Here is a 15,129-nt window from a genome sequence, read left to right as displayed (position 1 = left end):
TTCACAACCATCGGACATCCCAAAGCACTTTACAGCCAATGAAGTACTTCGGAAATGTAGTCACTGTTGTAATGTAGGAAACGCAGCAGCCAATTTGCGCACAGCAAGCTCCCACAAACAGCAATGTGATAATGACAGGATAATCTGTTTTAGTGATGTAGATTTGAGGAATAAATTCTGGCCCAGGACACCGGGGAGAACTCCCCTGCTCTTCTTCGATATCCAAAAGACGGCATATCAGACAGTGCAGCGCTCCCTCAGTACTGCCCCTCCGACAGTGCAGCGCTCCCTCAGTACTGCCCCTCCGACAGTGCGGCGCTCCCTCAGTACTGCCCCTCCGACAGTGCGGCGCTCCCTCAGTACTGCCCCTCCGATAGTGCAGCGCTCCCTCAGTACTGCCCCTCTGACAGTGCAGCGCTCCCTCAGTACCGGCCCTCCGACAGTGCGGCGCTCCCTCAGTACTGCCCCTCCGACAGTGCAGCGCTCCCTCAGTACTGCCCCTCCAACAGTGCAGCGCTCCCTCAGTACTGCCCCTCCGACAGTGCGGCGCTCCCTCAGTACTGCCCCTCTGACAGTGCAGCGCTCCCTCAGTACTGCCCCTCCGACAGTGCGGCGCTCCCTCAGTACTGCCCCTCCGACAGTGCGGTGCTCCCTCAGTACTGCTCCTCTGACAGTGCGGCGCTCCCTCAGTACTGCCCCTCCGACAGTGCGGCGCTCCCTCAGTACTGCCCCTCCGACAGTGCGGCGCTCCCTCAGTACTGCCCCTCCGACAGTGCGGTGCTCCCTCAGTACTGCTCCTCTGACAGTGCGGCGCTCCCTCAGTACTGCCCCTCCGACAGTGCGGCGCTCCCTCAGTACTGCCCCTCCGACAGTGCGGCGCTCCCTCAGTACTGCCCCTCCGACAGTGCGGCGCTCCCTCAGTACTGCCCCCCTGACAGTGCAGCGCTCCCTCAGTACTGCCCCTCCGACAGTGCGGCGCTCCCTCAGTACCGCCCCTCCGACAGTGCGGCGCTCCCTCAGTACCGCCCGTCCGACAGTGCGGCGCTCCCTCAGTAATGCCCCTCCGACAGTGCGGGGCTCCCTCAGTACTGCCCCTCCGACAGTGCGGCGCTCCCTCTGTACTGCCCCTCCCACAGTGCGGCGCTCCCTCAGTACTGCCCCTCCGACAGTGCAGCGCTCCCTCAGTACTGCCCCTCCCACTGTGCAGCTCTCCCTCAGTACTGCCCCTCCGACAGTGCGGCGCTCCCTCAGTACTGCCCCTCTGACAGTGCAGCGCTCCCTCAGTACTGCTCCTCCCACAGTGCGGCGCTCCCTCAGTACTGCCCCTCAGACTGTGCTGCGCTCCCTCAGTACTGCCCCTCCGACAGTGCGGCGCTCCCTCAGTACTGCCCCTCCCACAGTGCAGCGCTCCCTCAGTACTGCCCCTCCCACAGTGCAGCGCTCCCTCAGTACTGCCCCTCCCACAGTGTGGCGCTCCCTCAGTACTGCCCCTCCCACAGTGCGGCGCTCCCTCAGTACTGATCCTCCGACAGTGCGGCACTCGCTCAGTACTGCCCCTCCCACAGTGCAGCTCTCCCTCAGTACTGCCCCTCCGACAGTGCAGCGCTCCCTCAGTACTGCCCCTCAGACAGTGCAGCGCTCCCTCAATACTGCCCCTCCGACAGTTCGGCGCTCCCTCAGTACTGCCCCTCCGACAGTGCAGCGCTCCCTGAGTACTGCCCCTCCAACAGTGCCGGTCCTTCAGTACTGCCCCTCCGACAGTGCAGCGCTCCCTCAGTACTGCCCCTCCGACAGTGCAGCTCTCCCTGAGTACTGCCCCTCCGACAGTGCCGGTCCTTCAGTACTGCCCCTCTGACATTGCGGCACTCCCTCAGTACTACACCTCCGACAGTGCGGTGCGCCCTCAGTACTGCCCCTCCGAAAGTGCGGCGCTCCCTCAGTACTGCCCCTCCGACAGTGCCGCGCTCCCTCAGTACTGCCCCTCCCACAGTGCGGTGCTCCCTCAGTAATGCCCCTCCGACAGTGCAGCGCTCTCTCAGTACTGCCCCTACGACAGTGCAGCTCTCCCTCAGTACTACCCCTCCGACATTGCAGCTCTCCCTCAGTCCTGCCCCTCCGACAGTGCAGCGCTCCCTCAGTACTGCCCCTCCGACAGTGCAGCGCTCCCTCAGTACTGCCTCTCAGACAGTGCAGCGCTCCCTCAGTACTGCCCCTCCGACAGTGCGGCGCTCCCTCAGTACTGCCCCTCCGACAGTGCGGCGCTCCCTCAGTACTGCCCCTCCCACAGTGCAGCTCTCCCTCAGTAGTGCCCCTCCGACAGTGCGGTGCGCCCTCAGTACTGCCCCTCTGACAGTGCGGCGCTCCCTTAGTACTGCCCCTCTGACAGTGCGGCGCTCCCTCAGAACTACACCTCCGACAGTGCGGCACTCCCTCAGTACTGCCCCGCCGACAGTGCGGCATTCCCTCAGTACTGCCCCTCTGATAGTGCGGCGCTCCCTCAGTACTGCCCCTCTGACAGTGCAGCGCTCCCTCAGTACTGCCCCTCTGACAGTGCGGCCAGCTCCGACAGTGCGGTGCGCCCTCAGTACTGCCCCTCCGACAGTGCAGCGCTCCCTCAGTACTGCCCCTCCGACAGTGCAGCGCTCCCTCAGTACTGCCTCTCAGACAGTGCAGCGCTCCCTCAGTACTGCCCCTCCGACAGTGCGGCGCTCCCTCAGTACTGCCCCTCCGACAGTGCGGCGCTCCCTCAGTACTGCCCCTCCCACAGTGCAGCTCTCCCTCAGTACTGCCCCTCCGACAGTGCAGCGCTCCCTCAGTACTGCCCCTCCCACAGTGCAGCGCTCCCTCAGTACTGCCCCTCCCACAGTGCAGCACTCCCTCAGTACTGCCCCTCCGACAGTGCTGCTCTCCCTCAGTAGTGCCCCTCCGACAGTGCGGTGCGCCCTCAGTACTGCCCCTCTGACAGTGCGGCGCTCCCTCAGTACTGCCCCTCTGACAGTGCGGCGCTCCCTCAGAACTACACCTCCGACAGTGCGGTGCGCCCTCAGTACTGCCCCTCTGACAGTGCGGCACTCCCTCAGTACTGCCCCGCCGACAGTGCGGCATTCCCTCAGTACTGCCCCTCTGATAGTGCGGCGCTCCCTCAGTACTGCCCCTCTGACAGTGCGGTGCTCCCTCAGTACTGCCCCTCTGACAGTGCGGTGCTCCCTCAGTACTGCCCCTCCGACAGTGCAGCACTCCCTCAGTACTGACACTCCGACAGTGCAGCTCTCCCTCAGTACTGCCCCTTTGACAGTGCAGCACTCCCTCAGTACTGACCCTCCGACAGTGCGGCGCTCCCTCAGTACTGCATTTCCGTCAGTGCGCGCTCCCTCAGTACTGCCCCTCCAACAGTGCGGCGCTCCCTCAGTACTGCCCCTCCGACAGTGCGGCGCTCCCTCAGTACTGACCCTCCGAAAGTGCAGCTCTCCCTCAGTACTGCCCCTTTGACAGTGCAACACTCCCTCAGTACTGACCCTCCGACAGTGCGGCGCTCCCTCAGTACTGCCCCTCCGACAATGCAGCACTCCCTCAGTACTGACCCTCCGACAGTGCAGCTCTCCCTCAGTACTGCCCCTTTGACAGTGCAGCACTCCCTCAGTACTGCCCGTCTGACAGCGCGGCACTCCCGCTGTACTGCACTGGAGTGTCCGCCTAGACTTTTGTGCTCGAGTCCCTGGAGTGTGACTTGAACCAACAACTTTCTGATTTAGTGGTGAGGGAGCTACCAACGCAGCCACTGGCTGACGCGTAGGTTCACTGCGAGTGTGTCACAGGCCCCACTGGCAGGACAGTGGAGTTGACGCCAAAATTGGATCAGCCATGATCTCATTAAATGGCAGAGCAGGCACGAGGGGCCGAATGGTCTGCTCCTGCTACTATTTCTCATGTTCTAACAGTGGGCGAGTGTGTCACAGGCCCTGCTAACAGTGAGCGAGTGTGTCACACGCCCCGCTAACGGTGAGAGAGTGTGTCACACGCGCTAACAGTGAGCGAGTGTGTCACATGAGCCGCTAACAGTGGGCGAGTGTGTCACACACCCCGCTAACAGTGAGCGAGTGTGTCACAGGCCCCGCTAACAGTGAACAAGTGTGTCACACGCCCCGCTAACAGTGAGCGAGTGTGTCACACGCCCCACTAACAGTGAACAAGTGTGTCACACGCCCCGCTAACAGTGAGTGAGTATGTCACAGGCCCTGCTAACAGTGAACGAATGTGTCACACGCCCCCTAACAGTGAGCAAGTGTTTCACAGGCCCCATTAACAGTGAGCGTGTGTGTCACATGCCCCACTAACAGTGGGCGAGTGTGTCACAGGCCTTGCTAACAGTGAGCGTGTGTGTCACATGCCCCACTAACAGTGAGCAAATGTGTCACATGCCCCACTAACAGTGAGCGAGTGTGTCACACGCCCCACTAACAGTGAGCGAGTGTGTCACACGTCCTGCTAACAGTGAGCGAGTGTGTCACACGCCCAGCTAACAGTGGGCGAGTGTGTCACAGGCCCCACTAACAGTGAGCGAGTGTGTCACATGCCCCACTAACAGTGAGCGAGTGTGTCACACGCCCCACCAAAAGTGAGCGAGTGTGTCACAGGCCCTGCTAACAGTGAGCGAGTGTATCACAGGCCCCGCTAACAGTGAGCGAGTGTGTCACAGGCCCCGCGAACAGTGAGTGAGTGTGTCACACGCCCCACCAACAGTGAGTGTGTCACAGGCCCCGCTAACAGTGAGCGAGTGTGTCACATGTCCCACTAACAGTGAGCGAGTGTGTCACACGCCCCACTAACAGTGAGCGAGTGTGTCACAGGCCCCGCTAACAGTGAGCGAGTGTGTCACACGTCCCACCAACAGTGAGCGAGTGTGTCACACGCCCCACCAACAGTGAGCGAGTGTGTCACACACCCCACCAACAGTGAGCGAGTGTGTCGCAGGCCCTGCTAACAGTGAGCGAGTGTGTCACAGGGCCCGCTAACAGTGAGCGAGTGTGTCACACGCCCCATTAACAGTGAGCAAGTGTGTCACACGCCCCATTAACAGTGAGCGAGTGTGTCACACGCCCCATTAACAGTGAGCAAGTGTGTCACATGCCCCATTAACAGTGAGCGAGTGTGTCACATGCCCCGCTAACAGTGAGCGAGTGTGTCACAGGGTCCATTAACAGTGAGCGAGTGTGTCACAGGCCCCGGTAACAGTGAGCGAGTGTCTCACAGGCCCTGCTAACAGTGAGTGAGTGTGTCACAGGCCCCGCTAACAGTGAGCGAGTGTGTCACACGCCCCGCTAACAGTGAGCGAGTGTGTCACAGGCCCCGCTAACAGTGAGCGAGTGTGTCACAGGCCCCGCTCACAGTGAGCAAGTGTGTCACAGGCCCCATTAACAGTGAGCGAGTGTGTCACACGCCCCATTAACAGTGAGCGAGTGTATCACAGGCCCCGCTAACAGTGAGCGAGTGTGTCACAGGCCCCATTAACAGTGAGCGAGTGTATCACAGGCCCCGCTAACAGTGAGCGAGTGTGTCACAGGCCCTGCTAACAGTGAGCGAGTGTATCACAGGCCCCGCTAACAGTGAGCGAGTGTATCACAGGCCCCGCTAACAGTGAGCGAGTGTATCACAGGCCCCGCTAACAATGAGCGAGTGTATCACAGGCCCCGCTAACAGTGAGCGAGTGTGTCACAGGGCCCGCTAACAGTGAGCGAGTGTGTCACAGGCCCTGCTAACAGTGAGCGAGTGTATCACAGGCCCCGCTAACAGTGAGCGAGTGTGTCACAGGCCCCGCTAACAGTGAGCGAGTGTGTCACACGCCCCATTAACAGTGAGCGAGTGTGTCACAGACCCCATTAACAGTGAGCGAGTGTGTCACATGCCCCATTAACAGTGAGCGAGTATGTCACAGGCCCCGCTAACCGTGAGTGAGTGTGTCACATGCCCCGCTAACAGTGAGTGAGTGTGTCACACGCCCCATTAACAGTGAGCGAGTGTGTCACAGGCCCCGCTAACAGTGAGCGAGTGTGTCACAGGCCCCGCTAACAGTGAGCAAGTGTGTCACAGGCCCCGCAAACAGTGAGCGAGCGTATCACGGGCCCCGCTAACAGTGAGCGAGTGTGTCACAGGGCCCGCTAACAGTGAGCAAGTGTGTCACAGGGCCCGCTAACAGTGAGCGAGTGTGTCACACGCCCCATTAACAGTGAGCAAGTGTGTCACACGCCCCATTAACAGTGAGCAAGTGTGTCACATGCCCCATTAACAGTGAGCGAGTGTGTCACATGCCCCACTAACAGTGAGTGAGTGTGTCACATGCCCCGCTAACAGTGAGCGAGTGTGTCACAGGCCCCGCTAACAGTGAGCGAGTGTGTCACAGGCCCCGCTAACAGTGAGCGAGTGTGTCACATGCCCCGCTAACAGTGAGCGAGCGTGTCACAGACCCCATTAACAGTGAGCGAGTGTGTCACATGCCCCATTAACAGTGAGCGAGTGTGTCACAGGCCCCGGTAACAGTGAGCGAGTGTGTCACATGCCCTGCTAACAGTGAGTGAGTGTGTCACAGGCCCCGCTAACAGTGAGCGAGTGTGTCACACGCCCCGCTAACAGTGAGCGAGTGTGTCACAGGCCCCGCTAACAGTGAGCGAGTGTGTCACAGGCCCCGCTAACAGTGAGCGAGTGTGTCACAGGCCCCGCTAACAGTGAGCAAGTGTGTCACAGGCCCCATTAACAGGGAGCGAGTGTGTCACACGCCCCATTAACAGTGAGCGAGTGTATCACAGGCCCCGCTAACAGTGAGCGAGTGTGTCACAGGCCCCATTAACAGTGAGCGAGTGTATCACAGGCCCCGCTAACAGTGAGCGAGTGTATCACAGGCCCCGCTAACAGTGAGCGAGTGTATCACAGGCCCCGCTAACAGTGAGCGAGTGTATCACAGGCCCCGCTAACAATGAGCGAGTGTATCACAGGCCCCGCTAACAGTGAGCGAGTGTGTCACAGGGCCCGCTAACAGTGAGTGAGTGTGTCACAGGCCCCGCTAACAGTGAGCGAGCGTATCACAGGCCCCGCTAACAGTGAGCGAGTGTGTCACAGGCCCCGCTAACAGTGAGCGAGTGTGTCACACGCCCCATTAACAGTGAGCGAGTGTGTCACAGACCCCATTAACAGTGAGCGAGTGTGTCACATGCCCCATTAACAGTGAGCAAGTGTGTCACAGGCCCCGCTAACAGTGAGCGAGTGTGTCACATGCCCCGCTAACAGTGAGCGAGTGTATCACAGGCCCCGCTAACAGTGAGCGAGTGTGTCACAGGGCCCGCTAACAGTGAGCGAGTGTGTCACAGGCCCTGCTAACACTGCGAGAGGTCAGAAGCCAGTTTGAACACCTGTTTATTTTGTGCTCTGTGATCTATTGCAATCATGGGATGCTGTCACACCAGTCGTCTGCTGGATTGTCTCAAACACACGTGCTCTCTGTGGGATCCCGCTCTTATACAGACACGCTCCTGTTACACAAACACAGTCTTTGTCAAGCTATGTCCACAGGCCCTTGGAGCGTGGGCAGGCGACTATAATCAGAGTCCATCACCCAGACTGGGCCTAGTTTACAGCAGGAGCCTGCCCTGGAAGTGGGAGTAGCTGCACCAGGTGGAGCCTGGCTGTTTCCCACTCTCCGGCCAATCCCTCACTCCCACAGTCTGTCTGGTCCCACTCTCCGGCCAATCCCTCACTCCCACAGTCTGTCTGGTCCCACACTCCGGCCGGTCACTGGCCAGTGCCATTTGAGGCAGCAGGTTGCCACACTCTGCGATCCACGTTAGTCCAGCTAACTCTCGCTGAGTCCCATGGAGAAGCCTTCAGATCATTGGTGCTTATGACAATGGACAGTAAATGTGAATGGGCCTTACAAGGTGTAGCTCAGACAAAGAAGGGTCCCGCGGAGCCAAGTGGGAGCTGCAGGTCCCGATGACCCAGGCTGCAAAGTCTTTGGACCAAACTGTCATCACACAAGGACTTGATGAGTCGCGGTCAGTTATTGAGGGGAGAGGGGTTCTGTGTTAGACTTTTAGACTTTCCTCTCCATCCAGTAGCCAATTGGAACAGTTCTTTCTCAGGAACATCCTTGTTGACCTCCCGGAGTCGGTGCTCAGCATCCTGCCCCTTCATATCTGACAGGACCAGTGGAGGAGCAGTGGCCTGTCTGTGAGAGGCAGGGACCCTTCCATTAGCTGCCAGGAACAGATGAATATCTCTGGGGCTTCGGATTGTCGAGCGGGGCCCTCAGCTGTTCCGGCAGAGAGAAGCGTCGATCTGCATCATACAGTGGTGCTGGGTGCAGGCGCTCCCGGCCCAAGCTCACTGTTTCTGGCCTGTGTGAGGGGGCTCCCAGAGACCCTCGTGGCCCGGAGTAACACCCCAAAATGTCGCTCCCCAGCTCCACTTCACCAATCAGAGAATCGCACAGTTTCAGCTGGACCACTTCCGGTTGGAGATAATCAGAGTTCTGGAATATAGAGAACAAACATGAAGAGGAGTGGGTGAGGGTGAGAAAGAGAGAGAGAGAGGAAAGAGAAAGAGCAAGAGGAATAGAGAAAAAGATAGAGAGAGTGACTGGGAGAGAGAGAAAGAAAGGAATAGACAAAAAGAGATAGAGAAAAGAAAGACGTGCATTTCTCCAGCACCTTTCACGACCACCGGTTACAGCCAATGAAATACTTTTGAAGTGTAGTCACTGTTGTAATGTAGGAAACACGGCAGACAATTTGCGCACAGCAAGCTCCCACAAACAGCAATGTGATAAAGACCAGATCATCTGTTTTTTTGTTATGTTGATTGAGGGATAAATATTGGCCAGGACACTGGGGAGAACTCACCTGTTCTTCTTCGAAATAGTGCCATAGGATCTTTTACATCCACCTGAGAGAGCAGACGGGGCCTCGGTTTAATGTCTCATCCGAAAGACGGAGAGAGACAGAGAGAAAATGTTTGATTACTGGAGAAGATTATTTGGTATGGAATTAGGGGGAGGAGAGGGACCCGCCCGAGAGAGCGACCCGCCCGAGAGAGCGACCCGCCCGAGAGAGGGACCCGCCCGAGAGAGCGACCCGCCCGAGAGAGCGACCCGCCCGAGAGAGCGTCCCGCCCGAGAGAGCGACCCGCCCGAGAGAGCGTCCCGCCCGAGAGAGCGTCCCGCCCGAGAGAGCGACCCGCCCGAGAGAGCGTCCCGCCCGAGAGAGCGACCCGCCCGAGAGAGCGTCCCGCCCGAGAGAGCGACCCGCCCGAGAGAGGGACCCGCCCGAGAGAGCGACCCGCCCGAGAGAGCGACCCGCCCGAGAGAGCGACCCGCCCGAGAGAGCGTCCCGCCCGAGACGTCCCGCCCGAGAGAGCGACCCGCCCGAGAGAGCGAGAGAGCGACCCGCCCGAGAGAGCGACCCGCCCGAGAGAGCGACCCGCCCGAGAGAGCGACCCGCCCGAGAGAGCGACCCGCCCGAGAGCGACCCGCCCGAGAGAGCGACCCGCCCGAGAGAGCGACCCGCCCGAGAGAGCGACCCGCCCGAGAGAGAGTCCCGCCCGAGAGAGCGACCCGCCCGAGAGAGCGACCCGCCCGAGAGAGTGAGAGAGCGACCCGCCCGAGAGAGCGTCCCGCCCGAGAGAGCGACCCGCCCGAGAGAGGGACCCGCCCGAGAGAGGGACCCGCCCGAGAGAGCGACCCGCCCGAGAGAGCGACCCGCCCGAGAGAGCGAGAGAGCGACCCGCCCGAGAGAGCGACCTGCCCGAGAGAGCGAGAGAGTGACCCGCCCGAGAGAGCGTCCCGCCCGAGAGAGCGACCCGCCCGAGAGAGCGTCCCGCCCGAGAGAGGGACCCGCCCGAGAGAGCGTCCCGCCCGAGAGAGCGAGAGAGCGACCCGCCCGAGAGAGCGACCCGCCCGAGAGAGCGTCCCGCCCGAGAGAGGGACCCGCCCGAGAGAGCGTCCCGCCCGAGAGAGCGAGAGAGCGACCCGCCCGAGAGAGCGACCCGCCCGAGAGAGCGTCCCGCCCGAGAGAGCGTCCCGCCCGAGAGAGTGAGAGAGCGACCCGCCCGAGAGAGCGACCCGCCCGAGAGAGCGTCCCGCCCGAGAGAGCGACCCGCCCAAGAGAGCGACCCGCCCGAGAGAGCGAGAGAGCGACCCGCCCGAGAGAGGGACCCGCCTGAGAGAGCGACCCGCCTGAGAGAGCGACCTACCTGAGAGAGTGGACCAACAGTTGCCGATGCCATGGCGAAGGATGCCGTGCTCTCCTGGTCAGTGTGGCTGGGTGGCGAGGGAGACGACACTGTGCTGTAGGCTGGTGGGATCAGCACCAGCTGCCTCTGTAACAGCTGCAGAATGGTATTCATGTCGCTCGTCATTCTGGATTCCACCCTAAAAATAGGAGCAAATGCGTCAGGAATATGGGAATCCACACAGCAGCAAATCAAAGCGTCCGCAGTCAATCACAGAGACCGGGTTCAATCATAGAAATTTACAGCACAGAAGGAGGCCATTCGGCCCATCGTGTCCGTGCCGGCCGACAAAGAGCTCTCCAGCCTAATCCCACTTTCCAGCTCTTGGTCCGTAGCCTTGTAGGTTACGGCACTTCAAGAGCATATCCAAGTACTTTTTAAATGTGATGAGGGTCTCTGTCTCGACCACCCTTTCAGGCAGTGAGATCCAGACTCCCACCACCCTCTGGGTGAAAACATTTCTCCTCAAATCCCCTCTAAACCTCCGACCAATTATTTTAAATCTGTGCCCTCTGGTTTTTGACCTCTCTGCTAAGGGAAATAGGTCCTTCCTATCCACTCTATCTAGGCCCCTCATAATTTTATACACCTCAATAAGGTCTCCCCTCAGCCTCCTCTGTTCCACAGATAACAACCCCAGCCTATCCAATCTTTCCTTATAGCTAAAATTCCCCAGACCAGGCAACATCCTCGTAAATCTCCTCTGCACCCTCTCTAGAGCAATCACATCCTTCCTGTAATGTGGAGACCAGAACTGCACGCAGTATTCTAGCTGAGGCCCAACTAGTGTTTTATACAGTTCCAGCATAACCTCCCTGCTCTTATATTCTATGCCTCGTCTAATAAAGGCAAGTATCCCGTGTGCCTTCTTAACCACCTTATCTACCTGTCCTGCTACCTTCAGGGATCTGTGGACATGCACTCCAAGGTCCCTTTGTTCCTCTGCACTTCTCAGTGTCCTACCATTTAATGTGTATTCCCTTTCCTTGTTAGCCCTCCCCAAATGCATTACCTCACACTTCTCCGGATTGAATTCCATTTGCCACTGTTCTGAACACCTGACCAGTCCATTGATATCTTCCTGCAGTCTACAGCTTTCTTCTTCATTATCAACCACACAGCCAACTTTTGCATCATCTGCAAACTTCTTAATCATACTTCCTACAATCAAGTCTAGATCATTGATATATACCACAAAAAGCAAGGGACCCAGTACTGAGCCCTGCAGAACCCCACTGGAAACAGCCTTCCAGTCACAAAAACACCCTTCGACCATTACCCTTTGTTTCCTGCCTCTGAGCCAGTTTTGGATCCAACTTGACACTTTGCCTTGGATCCCATGGGCTTTTACTTTCATGACCAGTCTGCCATGTGGGACCTCATCAAAAGCCTTGCTAAAATCCATATAGACTACATCAAACACACTACCCTCATCGACCCTCCTTCTTACCTCCTCAAAAAATTCAATCAAGTTAATCAGACACGACCTCCCCTTAACAAATCCATGCTGACTGTCCCTGATTAATCTGTGTCTTCCTAAATGAAGATTTATCCTGTCCCACTGAATTTTTTCCAATAATTTTCCCACCACCGAGGTTAGGCTGACTGGCCTGTAATTACTCGGTCTATCCCTTTCTCCCTTTTTGAACAACGGTACCACATTAGCAGTCCTCCAGCACCACACCTGTAGCCAGAGAGGATTGGAAAATGATGGTCAGAGCCTCTGCTATTTCCTCTCTTAATTCTCTTAACAGTCTGGGATACATTTCATCCGGGCCTGGCGATTTATCCACTTTCAAAGATGCTAAACCCCTTAATACTTCCTCTCCCACTATGTTTATTTCATCTAATATTTCACACCCCTCCTCCCTGATTGCAATTTCTGCATCGTCCCTCTCTTGTGTGAAAACAGATGCAAAGTATTCATTAAGAACCCTACCCATGTCTTCCACCTCCACACACAGGTAACCATTATGGTCCCTAATAGGCCCGACTCTTTCTTTAATTATCCTCTTACTCTTTATATATTTATATAAAACATCTTTGGGTTTTCCTTGATTTTACTTGCCAATATTTTTCCATGCCCTCTCTTTGCTTTCTTAATTTCCTTTTTAATTTCACCCCTGCACTTTCTATACTCCTCTAGGGTTTCTGCAGTATTGAGCCCTCAGTATCTGTCATAAGCTTCCCTTTTTTGCCTTATCCTACCCCGTGTGCCCTTTGACATCCAGGGAGCTCTAGGTTTGTTAGTCCCACCCTTTTTCTTTAAGGGAACATACTTGCTCTGAACCCTCGCTATCTCCTCCTTGAATGCCTCCCACTGCTCTGACACTGATTTACCTTCAAGTTTCTGTCTCCAGTCCACTTTGGCTAAATCACCTCTCTCTCAGTTTAGTAAAATTAGCTTTTCCCCAATTGCGAACTTTTACTCCTGGTCTATCTCTGTCCTTTTCCATAACTACGCTAAATCTAACTGAATTATGATTATTACCACCAACATGCTCTCCCACTGATACCTCTTCCACCTGCCCAGCTTCATTCCCTAAAACTAAGTCCAGAACTATTGTCAGGCTTGCTACGTACTGGCTAAAAAAGTTCTCCTGAGTGCATTTTATGAATTCTGCTCCCTCTATACCTTATGCACTGATTTTATCCCAGTTAATGTTAGGGTAGTTGAAATCCCTGACGATTGCTGCTCTATTGTTTTTGCATTTCTCAGAAATGTGCCTACATATTTGTTCTTCTAGCTGCCTTGGACTGTTTGGCGGTCTGCAGTACACTCCCAGCAGTGTCATTGTCCCTTTGTTGTTCTTCAGTTTAACCCATATGGCCTCCTTTGATGATCCTTCTAAGATACCATTCCTCCTCACAGCTGTAATTGTTTCTTTAACCAATATTGCGACCCCCCTCCTTTTTTATCCTGTCTTTAATCTCAAAACCCTGTAACAGGAATGTTGAGCTGCCATTCCTGCCTTCTCTTTCAACCATGTCTCAGTAATAGCTATAATATCATACTGCCACGTGTCTATCTGTGCCCTCAGCTCATCTGCCTTATTCCCTAGGCGCCTTGCATTGAAGTGTATCCCATTTAGCACTGACAAACTCCCTTGTGTCTATTTTCAAGCCTTTGTTTCCTCTGCCTTCCAAACTCACTCACTAATTTAACAGTTTCCGGTTTCCCGGCCCCAACCGCCTCCTTGTCACCATGGACGTCCAATCCCTCTACACCTCCACCCCCCACCAGGATGGCCTGAGGGCACTCCGCTTCTTCCTTGAACAGAGGCCCAACCAGTCCCCATCCACCACCACCCTCCTCCGCCTGGCTGAACTTGTTCTCACATTGAACAACTTCTCCTTTGACTCCACTCATTTCCTCCAAATTAAAGGTGTTGCTATGGGAACCCGCATGGGTCCTAGCTATGCCTGCCTTTTCGTGGGATATGTGGAACACTCTTTGTTCCAGTCCTACTCGGGTCCCCTCCCTCACCTCTTTTTCCGGTACATTGATGACTGTATCGGTGCCGTTTCCTGCTCTCGCCCTGAACTAGACAATTTCATTCACGTTGCTTCCAATTTCCACCCTTCCCTCACCTTCACATGGTCCATCTCCGACTCTTCCCTTCCCTTCCTCGACTTCACTGTCTCCATCTCTAGGGATAGGTTATTGACAAATATTCACTACAAGCTCACTGACTCCCACAGCTACCTGGACTACACTTCCTCCCACCCCGCCTCCTGTAAGGACTCTATTCCATTCTCCCAGTTTCTCCGTCTCCGCCGCATCTGCTCCGACGATGTCACCTTCCACACCAGTGCTTCCGACATGTCTTTCTTTTTCCTCTACCGAGGATTCCCCTCTACTGTGGTGGACACGGCCCTTGACCGTGTCCGTTCTATCTCCCGCACTTCTGCCCTCACCCCCGCCCCTCCCTCCCGGAACCATGATAGAGTTCCCCTTGTCCTCACCTTTCACCCCATCAGCCTCTACATTCAACAGATCATCCTCCGCCATTTCCACCACCTCCAGCGTGATCCCACCACCAAACGCATCTTCCCCTCCCCTCCCCTTTCAGCATTCCGTAGGGACTGCTCCCTCCGAGACACCCTAGTCCACTCCTCTATCACCCCCAGCACCCCTTCCCCTTCGCCTGGCACTTCCCGTGCAAGCAGAGGAGATGTAACACCTGCCCTTATACCTCCCCCCTTCCCACTGTCCAGGGCCCCAAACACCCCTTCCAGGTGAAGCAGCGATTTACTTGTACTTCTTGCAATCTAGTATACTGTATTCGCTGCTCACGATGTGGTCTCCTCTACATTGGGGAGACCAAACGCAGATTGGGTGACCGCTTTCCGGAACACCTCCGTTCAGTCCGTAAGGGCGACCCTGAGCTTCCGGTCACCTGTCACTTTAATTCTCCACTCCATTCCCACTCGGACCTCACCGTCCTCGGCCTCTTGCACTGTTCCAATGTAGCTCAGTGTAAACTCGAGGAACAGCACCTCATCTTCCGATTAGGCACTTTACAGCCTTCCGGACTCAACATAGAGTTCAACAATTTCAGGCCATAACCTCGACCCCTGTCCTTTATATATAATTTTTTTTCCACACTTACTTTTTTTTGTGTTTTTTTTTCTTCTCTCCCACTTGGCAGCTGTCTTTCATTCCGCCAGCGCAATTCACACCCCATCTAGAGCCATCCTTAAGAAACATAGAAGATAGGAGCAGCAGTAGGCCATTCGGCCCCTCGAGCCTGCTCCGCCATTTAATGAGATCATGGCTGATCATCCAAATTCAGTACCCTGTCCCTGCCTTCTCCCCATATCCCTTGATCCCTTTAGCCTCAAGAAATATAT

The 15,129-nt window shown here is 56.5% G+C and overlaps 1 protein-coding gene across 2 annotated transcripts in view; it reads right to left on the bottom strand.

Annotated features, from left to right (window-relative positions):
• Window positions 1–5,522: 5,522 nt before the first annotated feature.
• kcnh2b (potassium voltage-gated channel, subfamily H (eag-related), member 2b) overlaps window positions 5,523–15,129 on the bottom strand; it is a 237,131-nt gene continuing 227,524 nt past the window's right edge. For both annotated transcript variants that reach the window (XM_085992158.1, XM_085992159.1), the window contains exons 15-16: window positions 10,237–10,414; window positions 5,523–8,518 (exon numbers count right to left, since the gene is read on the bottom strand). In XM_085992158.1, the coding sequence (XP_085848284.1) occupies window positions 8,240–8,518; window positions 10,237–10,414 (457 nt within the window). In that variant the 3' untranslated portion in view covers window positions 5,523–8,239. The remainder of the gene's footprint in view (window positions 8,519–10,236; window positions 10,415–15,129) is intronic.

The sequence above is a fragment of the Somniosus microcephalus genome, chromosome 7, assembly GCF_052327205.1.
Source record: "Somniosus microcephalus isolate GS21.2 chromosome 7, FLI_Smic_1.0, whole genome shotgun sequence".
Lineage (NCBI taxonomy): Eukaryota > Metazoa > Chordata > Chondrichthyes > Squaliformes > Somniosidae > Somniosus > Somniosus microcephalus.
Note: the sequence above shows the minus strand (reverse complement) of the source record. Positions and strands in the feature narration are given on the sequence as shown.